The sequence below is a fragment of the Corvus cornix genome, chromosome 4 (genome assembly GCF_000738735.6).
Source record: "Corvus cornix cornix isolate S_Up_H32 chromosome 4, ASM73873v5, whole genome shotgun sequence".
NCBI lineage: Eukaryota > Metazoa > Chordata > Aves > Passeriformes > Corvidae > Corvus > Corvus cornix.
Window position 1 is genome coordinate 47,355,261 of NC_046334.1, and position 18,374 is coordinate 47,373,634.

Here is an 18,374-nt window from a genome sequence, read left to right on the forward strand (position 1 = left end):
CATACACTGTCTAGATCTGTACTGGTTTATTGATTTCCTTGTGAGGAGATTGTTTTTATCACTGGAGTGAGCATTTTATAAATAGTTATGAATTTTCCTTCACTGCTCCCTGTGAGACAAGACGGTATTACTACTTTCAGGTTACAAATAAAAAATGGAAACAAGGGAGAATAAACACCACAACATGAAAGTGTTTGTTAGTGAATCTGAGCTTACATGCTCAGTTTGAAAGACTGAGCATTTGTTTTAATATTTTTATAGTGCAAGATATATTCTATGTAAATTATGTACATTTTGCAAATCTTGAGAGAGGTAGAGAGTATGTAAATATGATCATGGGAACTTTCCTGAAAGGCACTTTCAGGGTCATTAAAACCTTGTTATTGCAAGCATGCTGTACAATCTGGTTCTTAAGCTGACTGAACTTTATCTAAAACTAGTTAGGTATTTTGCTCATACTACTGTACTAAAAAACTGCCCCAGAGTATGGTTGCTGTGAGGGTTAAGAATTATCTTCTAGCTTCTAAACTCAATTTCATACCCCTTTGCTCTTATACTAGCGGTGACCACTGCTTCCATTAAAAAATTCTTTCTGTTCCTGGTGTTTATAAATCCACCTTTGTTTTGCTAAAGTAAACCAGATAAGAATGAATCATATCAAACTGACTGAAGGCTAACTAAATTTTGAATAAAAGTGTCCAGCCAAAGGTGTAATGCAGTTCAACAATCCATTCAGACCTTAGTTAATGTTGGATAAATTGCTGTGACATAGCTTGTGTAGACAAGTTTTAAGGGAATAATTGACTAATACTCACTCGTAATCCTCATGCTTTGCCTGTGATTTATACCATCATGTTTAGGCAACTGCAGAACAGAAGGAATCAGGAAGCTGGCATTAGATGCCAGTTCTGGAGAGCAGTTACTAGCAGTCAGTAGCAGTTACTATTATTGGCATAAGACTTACTGATTGTTACTCACTGTGGTTTGGTATTGTGTGTATTAAGAACTGATTTTGTTCTAGAGATTTTCATTCTGCAGAAAGTAATTATCAGCTGGAATTTAACAAGGAATTTGAAAGTCTTTCACTTCTAAGAGGCTCTGAATTAACAAGACAAGCAGAAAATAATTTTAAATTAGATACTGTCAACTTACTGCAGCTCGTAATGCAGCAGGAATTTACCTCTTATCATGGCATTTTTACTTTATCCAATAGAGGAGCTGAGTTGGTAATCTATGGGGAGACTCCAGCTTCTAACAATCCATGTTCACGCCCCATGAACTAACATGGGCCCATTTAAAGACACAAATCTAACCCTAAAAAAAGGAACACCATCTAATGCTGCTACTTGTGGACTGATGGAAAGGTGTGTATGATTGGAAAGTAGTTCTAGCTAAGTGGAATTGTACATAGGCAGATGGATGCACTTGGAAACTTGCTTTATTCCTTCTTTTTCTGTTTACTCTGATGTTGCAATTTCCCATGGCTAATCTTCAACCTTATCTACAGATGTAAACTTGTCATTAGCTGGTTTACACTGTTACAGTTTCATTGTGTGTCAAAACACTTTTGATATGCACTTATGATATGTACTTTTTGATATGCACTTATGATATGTACTTATGTGCCTTCCTTTTCCTGGTATATAGAAGCAAGTTGAGTTGTTGAAATTATCTGGTCCAGGAATAACCTTAATTCTACACTTTCTTTTTATCAAACCACTTTATCAGCTAACAAAAGGACCTGAGTCAGTGATATCAAATGAAATATTTAGTAACTGTTGCTTTTTTCTCTATCTTTGCTTGTATAAAGTTATTGTCTGGGTTATAATATTTTTCAAGGGTTTTTTTCCTATTAAATTTTTCTACAATTTTTCTAACACAATTTCTGCTGGACAGTGACTCCAACCTGCCAAGCAAATTTTGTAAATATTCTAATTTAGGTACCTATGCCACAATTACTATATCCATTTCTTGAACAAATAAAAATAATCCAGCAGATGGGTATGAAGATACCACTTGGACTTTTTGATTCTCTCAGGTATTTTCCACAAAGGAAAATCCAAGGCTGGTTTCCCATTAAAAAGTTAATTTAAGGTTAGGAAACCAAGTATCAGATTAAAAGTGTCCACAAGACACCACAATGAAAAAATATGTTGGGTAAGATGAAACAGGAAAGCCTTATAAATATGATTGCCTGACAAAAGATTTTGGGAATATGAAAACTACAGGCAACATCGAAATGAAAGCCACTTTTGAAATACCAAGTCTTAGTTACTGAACAACTGGAAAACAATGGTATGGCTGACTGAAGGTAATCCCCTCTTGATGGAACAATACCCTCTGCTTGCAAGCAGGTCCAAGGGTCAGAGCAGACCCTACTAGCTCAGCAGAAGGGGTCCAAAGAGTAGTTTTTAGAAGTTAAGATGTAACACTCTATGGTAATATAAGAACTCTTATAGGCTGTATGTAAATGCTATAGGATTTGTATCTTGTATTAGATTGGTTAGTGACAATTAGAATATTCAGTACAGAAGATGATTTATTGTATTGTAACCAGGACTTCAGACACTTACTTCCTTACTACTTCTTCCACTCCTGCTCTTACTTCCACTCTTGCTCTTACACTCTCTCTCTCTCTCTCTCACCCGTTTACTCTCTTGCTCTCTTGGGCCTGCTCAGAGCTGAGTCTACGAGCTCTGAGCAGTGCCCCAATACCCACGCCTTTTACAATAAACCCCATGTGTCCCAAGACCTGCCTATAGAGATCTCTTCGTCTCCATCCGTCCCGCCCGTAACCTACAAAAATCTATTTTTATGGTTCATGTATATTGAAACATTTTTGAAGGTGAAACTTTGTCCCAGCAGACATTATATCTGATCACCTTCTAGAGCCAGTGTAAACCAAGATAAAGTATAAACAAAGATAAACCAAGACTGAGACAAAGCACAAGTACAGCTTTAGCTAACTTGGAAGAAATGTTACCACGTGGGTGTTTCTGATTCACTCAGCCCAGTGCATCACAGATCCAAGATAAATTAATGAAAAGCCATACCCATGGTAAAGACAAGAGAGATTTATACTTCCACAGGTATTGTAGGTCAAGTTCAAGCTCAGAAGAAAGCCTAGGGTTTAAATGTAACCTGCACTGTGCAAAAATATTAAACCAACTGCTCTTTGCTAGAACTTTATGTCAGATATTCCATTGTAAATAACATACGGAAAAAGCACGTCCCATTTTCAAGTGAACAATTTACATGTTCTCCTCATTTTGCTCCTATAAGTAGAACTATTTAAGGAAAACTAGGAAAATTAACATAATTGTACATTTTCTATTTTAAGTCACTGAGTATTTCTCCGGAAATATTCTCCAAAGTGTGAAATGAAAATTTCTTACCACATTCTTTATTGTGTCAACTGGAAGAACAAGGAGGTCAGGTATTCACAAGGCAAACAAATTTTCTAGAGAGCTCTTCTCTAGAATTTGCTCCAGAGTAACTCTAAAAAAAAAAAAAAAAAAAAAAAAAAAATCACAAATGTCAGCTACTTCGTTGAAAATTAAAAATACCTCTTCTGATGTAATAACATCAAACCACTGAAAACTTGGTGTGAGCAAAATACTAATCAAAATACTATTGTCACCCACATCATGAGATTCATTATTTTATTCATTATTCCTGTAGCAATTTTTACCAATCATTACTACAATAGCAAACCCTATTTGTATGTACCATTTTCCTGTGTACAAAACTCTTGCAATTGTGCATGAACTAGAGGGCTTCCAGACTTCTTCAGTTGGCTGGTAATGTTTTTAGGAAAATTAGAACATATTTCTTTTGTACCGAGAGAGATTATACATAGACAAGCTGAGATGTTTGTATTGGCATAGTGTATATTCATCAGCAACTAAGCTATGAGAAAATTTCCAATGCAAAACAGTGCCTCTCTTCTTTTTGTGTCCTTGCTAATTTGAGACACTCTCAAACTTAAAAAAAAAAAAAAAAAGGGAATTACAGTAATATGATTCAAAGCAAATTTGTCCCAGGAGTCATGGAGGTCATGGGTCATGGTGGTTACACAAGTGCAGCAAGAGTTAGCAAGGTTTGAAAAGCTGGTAAATATGCAGAAGCTGTCCAGGACTCTAACAACTGCTTCTGAAAATCTTGTTTTCAAATTAATATTTGAACAATCAGTTAGCTTTGTGAGAAGTTGTCACTTTCATATTATTTGTTTTGATTTGTTTTGAAGAAGTCTATTCAATTGTTATTTCCCATGAAAAAGATAAGCAGAGGTAGGAAATAGCAGTGAAAATCTGCTCCATAGTGTATTATTTGGAGACTACAAAGAAGTCCAGACAATCTGGCTAATGCAATGTGCTGCCAAGCTGGACACAGTCTGAGAAAGACTTAAAAATCACAAGGCCATTTGCCCTGGGAGGAAGTTGGCTGTATTTACCCTGGAAGGGATTTAGTAAAAAAGCACTGCTGTGCCTTACTCTGGATGTATCTGTATAAACAAACTGCTTTTTCTTAGTCTGTCAAAATTACCTTCTCTTTATGTGTCCTTGGTTGAAACCACCTCTGTCAGCAGAAACAGAGTATTGCCAGTGTAACTTTCACCAACTGCTGTTTTCATTTCATTTCAAAATATGGTGGGATAAAAATAAAATCTATAGTAGCTGTAATAGTAGCTCTCAATTCAGAGTTATATAAGAAATACAGTCCATGAAGTCCCTGTGTAGATGGGATGTATGTAGTGGGCTGTTTATTATTTTAGGAATACTTTCTCCCCACTGCTATTATGACACATTGGTACAACTTGCTATGCAGCATATTCCAGCATCTACTAATTGTTGTTTACTACTAGGGTTAAGAGTCACCATAATCTACCTACTGGGCATTTTCTTTTCTGTTTTATGATGTCCAAAGATTTTTGAAAAGCACCAACATACTCTTACCATTCATTATTAATACTGAAATCTTAAGGTTAGATTTGGAGAAGCAAGGGAATATTTGGCTTAAAGTTTTACTACATCTGCCCTAAAAGGGATGACCAATTTTCTGTTGTTGTCATTTTGAATTCCAGACATTACAATCATTAGACCGGAACATTGTGAGTAAAATTCCAGTCCTGATGTGTACCTGGTGTTCAGTTCACCTAGAATTTTTAAGCATGAAGAAAGGGACATAGAAGGATAGAAATGCTGACAATAGATTTTTCCTTATAAGATGGTATCAATAGAGCAGATAAAAATAAACTTTCTGCATGTTCCCTGAGCATGGGATAAGAAAAAAGGGTCTGAATTGTAGAAAGGAGAGTTAGGACAATATTCATAGATACTCTTGTAGGATGGCAGATGAAGACTCCTCCAATCAAAGAAGCTTATGCAAAGCGGGACAGGAGAGGAAAGGCCGGCTAAGTCTCTGAGTGCCCAGCTGTTTACAAAAGATGGTGACCAGTGGTACTCATGAGCAGAGTCCCAGCTACTGACTCCAGTTTATCTTTTGAGCTGTTGTTTTAGTGGGTACAGGGCTCAAGTTCCTTGGGGTATGTAGTATGTCACTCTTCTGGTCTAAGCTATTCCTCTGCCTCTATCCTGCAGAATACTGGGTGTGACACCAGCTCCTGGCTCTTCTGCTACCTCAGCCAGGCAGGTGTTGAGGTGTTCATAGTACAGATATTTTACAAGGCTATGATATTAACTGATTTCAGGCAATATGTACAATATTTTTTCCATCTGGTACTTCCAAGTATTCTTGGAGTGTTTCCAACAGTAGCAGTTCCTCTCTGAAGATCTTACAGTGTAGCAGAGCTCTTTTGAATGATCTCTTCGGTATGTTTTTGTCCGTGGAAGGCAGTACAGAGTTCAGGATATAAACTGTGTGACTCTAAGGTGGTGTTGAACCACAGGAATGTCCCTCAGAGCTATTGCTAGTTCTTTCCGTGCAGTCTGTGGGAAGGACAGAACTGCTACAGAAACCAACAAGATGATTTTGAAATATCAATGAGAAGTGAATTCAAAAACATTTAAGAAAGTTCTTCTTGTTACACCTCTTACAGGAAAAAGGAGACAAGATAGAGACAAGTGTAAAGCGGTGGACATAGACTGTATCCACTGTACATGACACACTGTACTCCTCATGTCTCAAAGAGTGAATACATGAGTATTATATTTACAGAACAGGGATGGGGGAAAGAACCAAAACTTCTCATATTTTTGTATATTCAAAATTTACAAGTAAAATTATTTGAGAAATTTGAGATTTGGCATTTGGGAGGAATTATGATTATAGATTATGAAGAGCAAATAGGTAATAAAGTATGTTATGCACATCAGTGTCATGTTCATTCAGTCTCACTTCTGAACTTCACTGGCTCATCAGAGTGTAAAAATTGAGATACATTATTTTCAATCTCCTTCAGCTGCAGCATATCACTATGACCATAATTATACGTAAGCTTCTACAAAAACTTTCAAGATTCCTGGTTCAATAATTAAAGTGGTTCACTGATTGATATTCATGTGTCAACCAATTCATCTAAGTATGGGCTGCCATTTTGTCTTCCCCCTCAGTCCTAACTGCAAATATCAATTCTGTCAGAAGTGGTGCTGTTTGTGGTGGAAATCTAACCCATGAAAAAAAAAAAAGTGCAAAAATAAAATTACTTTTCATCCACATCAGCTGCAGTTTCATCCTGCAGCCCCAGGCACCCTGATACTGGCATGAGGGTCAGGGAGAGGAAGCAGAGCTGGCAACAGGGACTAGGGGGACCTCCCTTTTCCACGGCAACCCACATTTAGCTCAGCATAATCTAAACTGCAGTCTCAATGTTTCCACTGCATTATAAAAATGCATTTACTGTCCCCTTTGTGTTGGTAAAATACACAGTTACCTATTTATTTCTATTGACATACCTGTTTGATAGTTCCTTGTGGGACACTTATACTGGTGCTTGGATATTCTCCCCAACTGGATATACTTAGAGCAATGTAAAACACTATGCTAGTGTATTATATACACATTATATATAACAGTTATTATATATTACCATGAATAATTACTACTATGTTGTTATGATAAAATGTATGCTAATATCATATTAATGACCTCTGGTTATTAAGTTATTTCCCAATGTTTTAATTATTGCCATTCTTCCAAAAACAAGGGCAACAAATGGATTGATCTTAAAATGGGTTTAATTACTGTAGTTTAGCTTGTGGGTTATGTTTATAAGCAAGTAAACCCCTCTACAAGTCATCAGCAATGTGGATAAAATAATATGAAGTTCACTCTACACTTTTCTCTCATAAAATTGCTTATTTCCTTGCTGCTCTGGAATCTCTTGCCTATGTACTTACTGTTCTACAAGTTTTCCTCCCTGATTTTGTGGTTATTTGAGAGCTTAACTTCAAAGGGTGGGGTGGGTTGTTACTGCTGTGGTACAGAAGCATGAAAAGCAGGTATTTTTAAAGGTTAAGACTTGATGGCAGATCCAAATAATGCAGGTCCAAACAAAGTCCAAACTGCCAAAGGCCAGCTTTTTATCCCCTACTTCACTGCAGTTGAACATGGGCTCCGAAACATGGATTTAGTTAACCCAGCTGTGGTTTCCTTGAGCAGTCTGACTTTGCTCCTCATAGACCAATAGGCTTAATCAAAAATATTACTTTTAAAATACATATATGTGAAAAATGAAAAGTGAAATTCTTTACTCTTCGGACCTGCAAAAAATTAGCTGCTTTGAAAATGTTCACTGGGATAGTGTCACATGGGATGGCAGTTTCCCATCCTCTTCTCTCTGTTCTTGTCTTCATGCCTTACATCTTTGCTCTCTTTCATTTTTCACTTTTTTGATCCCTTTCAACTGAGTGGGACACTCACTACCTTTCTCTTTACTTCGTAAATTACTCCATTCCGAGTCTGGATCACCTTCGTGTTTTCTCCTGTTGTCTCTGGGTCTATTTTGTTTGGAGCAGACGCTCCCCCTTGTGCTCTGTTTTGTAGTGTGCAACATAGTACAGTCAAAGTGGATAGGTTTCCAATTAGCTAACAAAGAAAATTCTAGGGGAATAAATGAAATTATTATTGAAAATTATTTTTTAAATTCGAAATTTAAACTACTTCTCATTTTAACAGCAGCTTTGAGTAATTTCTCCATAATAAAATTGAATAAATTTCCAAGAAACCTTTCTTAAAAGTCTAATCTACTAGCAAACCCTGAGGAAAATGGGCAGAATTTGAAAGCTTTCAGTCAGCAGAACATGAAGTCGGTTCTTCTCCATGTGTTTCTTCTCCAAAACTCCCATGCACCACATCATTCCTACAAGGCCACATGCCTGTCTGTGAGGAAGCTGTGCTGCAGGCTGACTTAAGCAGCCTGGGTTTTTTACAAAGACCTTCTAACCACCAGTACGGACTTGTAGCTGCTGTGGTATTCTTACGGCCCACTGTTATACCTACATATGCATGACTGACTGTAAATTAGCCCAGTGATTTCAGTGAAATAAAGTCTGCCTACAGGTTAAGAGTCTCTGTGCAGTTTTGTGTCTTGCTGGGACTTGAATTCTTACAGGTTTTCTCATAAAAGCAATCAGGGCAATTTTGCTTCTTTGCATTCACATTCACATTCAATCAGTTCAACACATGGAAAGATCTCTGCTAATGCCAAAAACTTGTTCCATAAACCTCCTCCACTGTCTGGCTAGGATTGACTTCAGACTTTGACAATGCATTAAAAAGACGAGCTTTTCACGGTAAACACTGTACAAGCAGCACGGACTTCTGCAGTTAGTGTTCCTTCTAACTTCCTCAATTTGATTTAATGTCATAGAAGATGTGGTGCCTGTTGTAAGCCTTGAGCTTCCTCTTCTGACACCAGTTGCAAATTTAACCTGTTAAGAGTCAAAAAGCAAAGCTGCAAGACAGGCGGAATGCAAAAATAGCTCAAGCGTTATTGCATATAAAAGCTTGTCAAATCTGGGGCGTTCTGGCTTCACTGACCGTCTGACCGAAGGTCACACAGAGCACCCACCGGCCCCTAAGCGCACCCGGCACTCGCGGCGCCGGGGCTGGGACTCGAACCCGTGACATTGGGCAGAGGAGGGCGGGTGTTTGCCTGTGCGCATGCGCACCGCTGCCGGAGCGGTCACGTGGCGGGCCGGGCCGGGCCGGGCCGGAGATGGCGCGGCTGCTGGAGAAGCTCCCGCCGGGACGGGCGCTCGAGGTGGGCTCCCCGCGGCCCCGGGCAGCGCGGGGCGGGCGGTGTTCGGGGCGGGCGGGCTGGGGTGCTGCCCTCCGGTACCTGGGACGGAGGCAGGGCCTGCCGGCGGCGCGGGGCTGCGGAGCGGGGCCGCCCTCCCTCCAGGCCGCCCTCCCGCCAGGCCGCAGTGCCAGGGAACAGTGCTTTGGGAGACTAGAGAGGCCCGCGGGCTTGGAAATCAGCAGTCTGGGTTGTGCTGTGCAGCCTGGCAATCCCAGAGCACAGGTGACTGAAGCGCCCTTTGACGCGTCATCTCAGCACGACTCTAATTGCGCACACAATTATTCAGTCCCCTTGTAAGTCCCCGTGTAAGGTGAATCTGCATCACGTTATGATTTCTATGGCCAGACCTCGTGAACTGCCTTTAAGGGGAGAAGGGAGGACAGTTCATATTCAGGGAGTACCCATTCGTGGCTTTTTTGCCTGGGCTGCAGTCTGGAAGCATCGAGGCAGTTCCCAGTGAAGGGAGGGGTGATAACTGAATTGCTTGATCAGTCTCATATCAGGTGTAGATTCACCGTGAGAGAATTATACTCATAAATTGTGTATCCCATCGTTTCAGTTCCTTCATAACATAGTTGATGGCATCTGTGGCCGTGCGTATCCTCGATACCAGGATTATAGCAATGTTTGGAGCTTGTCAGAGTGGATGGAGGTTTTAGAAAAAACGAAGACATATTTCAAAACTGCAGTTGGCAAAAATATATCTGATGAAGAGGTAAGGGCTCATCACTGGTTAGCCTTGGCTTTGAGAGATCATGACTGGAGAGATTAGTCTTGTAGTTTGTTTAATCCTGAAATATTTTTATAGGACAGCATTTTAATAGTAGTGGATTAAGCCTAAAGAGGTAAGCAGCATTTAGAGATACACTGCCAAGACTTCTGCAACAAAAAGTGAAATTGATGCTGATTTTTGAATATTTTTTTAGTATCCAGGATACTTGTTAAAATACTGGTTTAATCACTCAAATTGGTATGTTGAGTACCACCAGATTAAATTTGTTTACATAGTCTGTAAATAATAGTGCTCGTTAGCAATAAAACCAATTAACCTTCTTGTTTGGTTTTCTTTATTCATTAGTACTGCATTGAAGTGGTAAAATGTTGACTGTATGTAAATAAATTTTGTAAAAAATCCGACTGTGAATGGAGGATCATGTGGTACAGGGACTGTAATTCAGGACATTCCAGTACATATGAATTTTGCAAAATCTTGCTCCATTATTAGAAATGTTCATTCTCATGTCTTGCACATTGCTTGTATTTTGACCACCTGCTAGCAGCTGGGTCAAAGAAAGACATCTGTGTAGCCTTGAGGACCTTGAGGAGTATTTGTATTTCAGTTGAGCTGATGTATTTAGCCTCTGCCCTGATACTGAGAAACTTACAGACCTAAACCTGAGTTGTTTGGGTGTGTGATGTTCTTTGGATTTCAGGGTTGCATGTAAGAAGGCTGACAAAGCCTCCATTCTCTGGTATCTTTTAATTTAAATGACGATTTTTTTCTGTCTGTGTTGCTGTGGTAAACACTGACTCTTAACTATCAGAGGGCAGCCACAAAGGGCAGTATAAGAATCAAGTCCAATATAACAGCTATCAGCTTAGATATATACAGAGCACAGCTATTGCACGTGGTATATGTTACTTCTGTGGTTCATAGTTCAAGTAATCATGGTTTTCATTTTTATTTTTGTAGGCTGCTAGGCAGATAATTGAGTTAAATTCAGACTGTCAAGAAGCAATCACAAAATGTCTGAAAGGTAGAAAGGAAGAAATCAGGAATGCCCTAGTAGAAGGAGTAAATGCAATCTCTTCTGCCCAGCTGCAGGATTTTGACTGGCAGTTAAAGGTGAGAGTGTTGCCTTAATGTTGTTTAAAAGCAGTGTTCTACAACAGAGAAATAACTATTGATACAGTCCCATTAGGCCTGCTCCCTCTGCAGAATGGTTCAATTTTTATACGTATTGGAAAAGCACATTAACGATAACACATAAAGACTTGCCAGAAATGTGTATAAACTGCAAAAGTAAATTCTAGTAATTTGTTTTATTTTGTTTTTCCTCTCTTTTCTTTTAAAGCTTCTTAGGGAGACTTAGTGCTATTCAGGAACACCTGAAGGTTTTGTATGCTGTTATGATTTTGAGGCCTGAATAAACGGTATTTTTTTCTCGAAGAGGAATTATATACTTAATTTTAAGATTAGTTGACTGATCCAGGATAAGTTTTGTTGACATTTTCAAATGCTTATATTTTTGCAATAAAGATTTAATAATTAGTTTGAAGTCATTTATCATTAGACTTCCTGTTTTGGTAAAAAGTCAATGATAATGGTGTTCCCTAAAGTAGGATGGTGGTTTGAGGTTATGAGGACATCTGGTCTAAATTAAACACTATCAAAGACTTAAAAACATTACTTACACTGTTTGTATTTTTGGTTAGACCATGAGAGCTGTTAAACAGATTTGTAGAGCTGTTAAGTAGTTTTCCATGTTAGCAAGAGTGCTAAATAATTTCTGCAGCAAACAGCTTTGGAAATCAAAGAGCAATGCCGAAAACAGACAAGTTTTTGTAAGAGCACATATGGCATCATAATGTTCTTTAGATGAACTGTTACTGGGCTTGATCTCTTGCTAACTGTGTTTACTGCTAACAAAAATACAGACTTATGTGAACTCTTGTTTTATGTTTGTGGCTTCTTTTAATTTTTTCTTCTAGAGAATTTATTGAGTTTCTTTCTGTTAGGTGATACAAATTTCTGGTACATGCCTGAACTATTATTTTTCTCAAAACCACTTTTTTTCCCATTTGAGCTGGTTATGATTTTTTTTGCTTGCCATGGGTGAACCCTACCACATTCTATTCTCTAAATAAATAGGTCTGTACCATACTAACTTGTAGTATTATCAACTGATCTTTGATTTTAATACATTTTAAAAGCATTATTTATGCTAGAGTGAGTATAGTAGTCAACAAAAAAGAAGGCACAATTGGCATATAATCTTCATCAGTGTTTGTCTATTAGGATATCTGACAAAGTGTTTGATCAGCTGCAGGGTGTTGAAAAATGCATAAAGGTCTCTTTCTCCTAACAACCCCATTCTGTAAGACCCTTCTTGTTGATTAGAAGACCTGTTTGAATATGGTGATTTCAGAGTTCATATACTTCATTAAAGAGCCATGATCAAATGTATCCTTTCTTTTCACCTAGAATACCAAGGTGTGGATCCCAGTAATTTTAACAAATTGCTTTTGACAAGTGTATTGCTGTGAAGAGGGGGTCTTTATTCGATATATTGTTGGTATTAACAAACAAAAATCCCAATAAGAGAAGAAAAAGCCCTGGAAGCTGCAGAGATGACTTGTGTGAAGTTAGTTTTGTCACGCTGGTATTTGTTCTGGTATTAGAAGTTCAGTATAAAGTACAGATGTGAGATTATGAAAGACTAAAAATTTAATGGCTCCATCTTCCACTTTATTGATGTTTTGTCAATCTGTGTAGCTCGCTCTCTCCAGTGATAAGATCTCCATGCTGCAAATGCCACTCCTCAATCTTGATTTGGATGTGAGAGAAAATGGTGAAATTAAGCCGATTTCTATAGAGATGAATAAGGAAGAGTTGCAAAACCTAATAAATGCACTGGAAGCTGCTAATAAGGTAACTTTTACTGATTTAATCTTTTGTTACTGACTTGTCATGTACTGATTTATTTTAAGCAAAATTCATAGAATCATAGAATAGTTTGGGTTGAAAAGGACCTGTAAAGGTTGTCTAGTCTAAGCTCCCTGCAATGAGCAGGGACATTGTTGACTAGGTTGGGCTGCTCAGAGCCCTGTCCAACCTGGCCTTGAATGTTTCCAGGGATGGGGCATCCGTGTCCAGTGTTTCACCACGCTTACAGTAAAAAATTTCTTCCTAATATCTAGACTAAATGTATTTTCTTTAATTTAATACAATTACCCCTTTCCTGTGCTGAAAGATTGGTGAGAACTCCCATGTTCCCTCAGCTTCACAAAGCGTCAGTGTTTGGGAGAGTTATTTGGTTCATATTAAGTCCTTTAATTTCCATGGCATAGTAAATCAGGAAGAAAGTTACAAAGATTTCAATATAGTAACCCAGAAGAGAATTTCAAGTGAAAGAATAAGGTTGCTGAGACACTGAAGGGTCACAGATTTCTTAATAGAAAAGGCTAAGGAAAATGAGGATTTGAAGAAAATGGTGTTCTCATGAAATTACAGCCCTTAAGAGCTTTCACAGCTTGCTTGCTTATGGATTTTCTTCCCTGCAAAACTAAATAAAAATAGTATGTGAGCAAGGATTCTTCTGGGACAGACTTCAGTGTTCACATGGCCTTTGTTCTGCCTGAGGGTGTGTATGGAAGCTGTGGGATGTGGTCATGTACTTAGTTCTGTGGGCACACAGGGAGGAGTTCACTTCAGGGGAGTTGGTCCTTTGGCTCTGCCTTGTGCAGAGGGAATCTCACTGAACCTGGACTTGCTATTCTACTTTTTGGTTAGAGGCAGCTGAAGAATGGTTTGAGTGCAGTAAAGGGTAAAAAAAGTTACTGAAAGTGATGGTTGTGTGAGGTTGTAAAAGAACTGAGAGAGGAATGGTGTGCTTTCTGGAGGAAAGAAATGCTTATTCAGTTGCATCTTATACTGAAACAGAAAGCAAAAGGCTTCTTCTCATAGGCTGCTTAAGTTTTGGTCTTAACCAACTTTAATCTCATTCCTTTTCTCCTTTTTGAAGGTTGTTTTACAGCTGAAATGATGGAATTCAGATCATCAACAGTATCTGCTGGTGATGGCTCCCCAAATAATTTGGGGAAAAAATGTGTTTACTGCAAAGCAAAAAGTTTTGGTGCTGTAAAATACTGAAGTGAGAAGACTGTTCTGACTTGTGACCAAATGAACTACTAATCTTTCAATAAAAATAATAAAATCGTGTATCTATTTGACCAAAAATATGAAAATCTAATGTACAGTTGCTATTAGTACTAAAGATTTACAGATGTTTGGAAGAGAATTACTTACAACATGTGCCATACTTGTTTTGGTAAAACTTTGGCAGTTACTACACAGGTGCCTGGTAAAACTAAGGCATCTGACTTGCATTGTATGTTACCTTATCTAAAGTGCCACGCTAATAAAGAACGTGAGAGTATTTGTAGCATTAATGTATTTATACTTGTAAATATGGCAAATAAACACCTGACTTTGTGTGTGAATAATTGTAGTAAGTTATTTTTTGATTTATGAATCACTAAACTCAATCTTTTTAGATGCTGGGGGAAATCAGCTTTACAAACAAAACCAGTGTAGAACCACAGAATAGTTGAGGTTGGATGTGAGCTCTGGAGGTTATCTTGTCCAACTTCACTGCTCAAACAGGGTAACCTAGAGCCAGCTGCACAGGGCTGTCTCCAGATGTCTTGAGTATTTGCCAATGATTGAACCTCTCTAGGCACCCTGTTCAGTCCTCAGAAGTTGTAGAAAGAGCACTGGAGCTTTATTCAGAGTAAAGTTGGAGTTTTTAGCTTAGTTCTTGTATCTTAGTTGATAGCTTTTCAGTTAAAAGTATTAATGTTTTCAGAAGGGGGTGCAGTGCTGGAGAGGAGCTGACCTATGTAGACTGTGAGAAAAGTTATTCCCAGCTCACTTGATACAGGAGATAATTGGTAAATTCTACTGGAAACTTTTCAGAAACCAGATGGAGTTTTGATTGTAGTATGTAACAAAAGTTAAAAGCCATAACACTAGAGAAGGGTACACCAGCAATCTTACGGTTTCTACTATTTATTAAACCATTTTTTCCACTCCAAAGAGCAAGTTATCTGTAATGCTTACATAAATACTAATGCATAATTCTCAGTGTGTGTATACTAGGCAAGTTTTGTATAAATAAAAAGGCAAATTCTTGATGACTTAACTTTCTTCATAGTTTCAAAATCAGGGTCTTGATTTCTTCCACTCTTTTTTGTTGTGCCATAGCTTTTTGTATATGCAAAGTTTAATACATCAACATAAAATAATGGACTTCAGAGTACTGGTCACAGAAGAGGAGGACAAGAAGCTATTGTAGAAAGGCTTCTATGAAAAGGATTTTATTGGGTTCATGGATAGGAAACCTAAATATAACAACGAGCACAGATGTTTTGTAGGTCAGAAAATGTTTTTAAAAATATGTATGCATGTCAAAGGTATTGTTTCTCTTTTATTTGGTACTGGTACATTAATCAGGTATGCATGTTCGGTGTCAGCAACTGAAGAAAGAAAAAGTGTGGAGAAGTGGGTAAAGAGTTGTAAAGATGAAAGACTAGAAGATATATCTTACAGTGAAAGGACTGCAACCTCTAACAGATACCGCTTGATCATAGTTTTGGATTTCCATAAGCAACAAATTTCATAATGGATCAAATAACAAATAAAGGCCTTGTATAAATGGTACAAAATTCAAGCTAAAAATCAGATTGGAATTGATAATTGTTTAGTTTTATTAAAAACCTGGGAAGAGTTACTGCAGGTTGTCCATTAGCATGTTTAGGAGGATGCTGTTTTTTAATTGTGAGTGTAAGGAATAAATTTACCAAGTCTGTTTATTTTATTTATAGGTATATTTGTGTTGACTATGCTTTTTCCTTTCCTCTAGATCTAGTTGCTTTATAGGAGGATATGGCCATATGTGTTTAAATGCTCCATATTGTCTGATGCGTGTTTGAAGGTATAAATCTTGCCCATATGATGGGCATGTATTGCTAAAAGGCTTTTGTTGAGAAAAGAAGCTTTATTTTTTATTTTTATTGTTGCCATGCTCTTTTTATCATATAGGACAAAAGGACTGGAGACTACTTTTATTTATAGTAGCAGATTTAATAACAGCAATTTATTTAATAAAGTGTGCTCTGTCAAGTTTGGGATGTCGTTTGGATAGAAGCAGTTTGTGTGCTGATGTATTTATACAATTTATAGATATACTGTGTAAACTAAGAAAACAGATACCTAGAAAGTCTGTACTTCAATGAAAGGTGGATATTTAATTTTTAGTGTATTGCTGAAATGAACTTCTGTGTTGCTACTTAGTTTTCAAGATCAACTGTTCAAAAAATACAAAACAGTTTTATTTTCTCAACCGTAAAAGGCCACAAATAATAACTTCAATTTTTATGTACAAGCAGTGAAACTTCTATTGCAGAATCTGCCATGTCTGATAGCAATTTTTTAAAATGTAGATGCTATTTTCAGTATTTCTGACTTTTTCTTAGTACTAGACTTAAAGAGTATACATATTTCCATTTTAAATTCTACAGCAAATTATATAATAATGGATTTCTAATTAAGGGTATGTGGTGGTGTTTAGTATTATTCTATATTTCCATATCCTTTACTGCGACACTGAACAGAAAAGGCTGAAAAATCTTTTTTCAATTATTTTTTCCTTTACAAAGACAGGTTTCTGATACTGCTGTTGTTGACAGAAATAAATGTGCAATGAGATGCTTTTTTTAATAGGTGTTAGACTTTGTTGTAAATCTGAGTATTTTTTAATATAACCATCAAAATTATGTTTCTGATAGAGGCTTAACAACACTGTGTGAATGGCTAGAGGAGGACAGGAGCACCAGCTGACGAGCAGTTGAGAACTAGCAGCTGAAATATGGCACTGTGTTTGAAACATGCATCCTGATCTTACATTTACTGAGAAACGTAAGGCATGTAATGGCCTCCAGCAGATGGCAAGGAAAAGGACCAAAAAGAATGGAGAAAAGAGCTTGCTCTTTGTACCATCTGTCAGAAAATGTTTTTTTCTGTCGTTGCTCAGAAAATTAGGTATTTCTGGAACAAGCCAGGTCTCCTGTTATGACAGATAAGGCATTTGTGGAGACTACCAGACCAAATTAATGCAAAAAGCTAGAGCTTTCACAAGACCCATTACACTGGTGTCACCTTCAGCTACACTTTGCTGAATGCAGGTGGACATGAGCAGGTAGCAAATAGGACAAACCTACACAGGACAGAAGCATGTGAAACAAGCTCATGGCCAGGAGCATGTCTGTCAAGTGTGCCCAGCCATGCTCCCTCCTGGCTGAGGAACAGGAGGATGGGTAAAGATGCTGGCATTGCATTTCCAGACAGAGGTTTTCATAAAGTGTGAAGCTCTGCCATGCATGTCACAGCCCCTGGAGGAACTGTATGCTGGGACCAGAGTTAAATAAAACTGCACCAGTGACAAAAGCTGAGGACAGTTTGTGTGTGAGGAGCCCCACTCACAAAGAAACTTGTGTCTGTGACTAAGAATTAGGCCAAAGGTGTGGGAGTTTAAAGAGACCCCATTAGCATTAAATAACTCAATTTTGTCCTTGCTTATCTGCTCCATTTGCCTATATCTGTATTTTCCTATGTCGATCCATGTGTGAGCTCATTCTAATTAACTGGCTTCAGCATGTGGAATACCTTTGAGTTTGCACATCCCACCACACTCACTGGTAAATACTGTTCCCAGGAGGTGCTTCCCCTTTGACCCAGTTCAAAAACATGGGTTCACATTCTCCCAGTCTTCACCCTGCAGAGCAGCTCACTTCTGGGTCCTGCATACATGGCATGGGCAAAAACCCCCCAACCAACCATCATAAATATGTTTAAGGAATCTCTCTGGTTTTGCAGGTACTAAGGAGAGACCTCTTGAGTATGTGATTTACACCAGAAACAGAACTTTGCACAGAAGGCTTTTTGAACCAAAAGCTAAATAAAATAGTACCTACAATAAAATGGACACACTATGTGAAGTTTTAATTTCACCATGTGAAAAACACCTACAGAAATTCACATTGCATAAACATACCTGCAATTTGAATCAGAAAATGCAGCATATCTTGATACGAAATATAAAATTTAATTATAAAAATAATATTACTTGTCCTCCACTAGTGTTCATTGCACTTTTCTCTGTTTCACAGAAATCTTGCCTTTATTTCAGAAAAAAATACATTTTTCATATCAACCATGTCAGCTTTGATCTTGGTATATCTTGATCTTGGTATCTGCACAGCAAGCTGTCAGTATGGGATTGACTATTGTTGTAAAACTGCTTTTGCAACAAAGCAATTATATATGCCAAGA

At 37.9% G+C, this 18,374-nt stretch overlaps 1 protein-coding gene across 1 annotated transcript; it reads left to right on the plus strand.

The window, feature by feature from the left end:
* Window positions 1-9,132: 9,132 nt before the first annotated feature.
* On the plus strand, window positions 9,133-14,485 carry COMMD8 (COMM domain containing 8). The gene is made up of 5 exons (XM_039550733.1): window positions 9,133-9,223; window positions 9,822-9,977; window positions 10,956-11,108; window positions 12,759-12,914; window positions 14,008-14,485. Exons 1-5 carry the CDS (start codon window positions 9,179-9,181, stop codon window positions 14,026-14,028), a joined length of 531 nt encoding a protein of 176 aa, XP_039406667.1. The 5' UTR covers window positions 9,133-9,178; the 3' UTR covers window positions 14,029-14,485.
* Window positions 14,486-18,374: the final 3,889 nt, after the last annotated feature.

Coding starts and splice junctions, on each gene's coding strand:
- COMMD8 (XM_039550733.1), top strand. CDS start 9,179: ATGGCGCGGCTGCTGGAGAAGCTCCCGCCGGGACGGGCGCTCGAG. Junction 9,224..9,821: donor CGCCGGGACGGGCGCTCGAG/GTGGGCTCCCCG, acceptor CCATCGTTTCAG/TTCCTTCATAACATAGTTGA. Junction 12,915..14,007: donor CACTGGAAGCTGCTAATAAG/GTAACTTTTACT, acceptor TCCTTTTTGAAG/GTTGTTTTACAGCTGAAATG.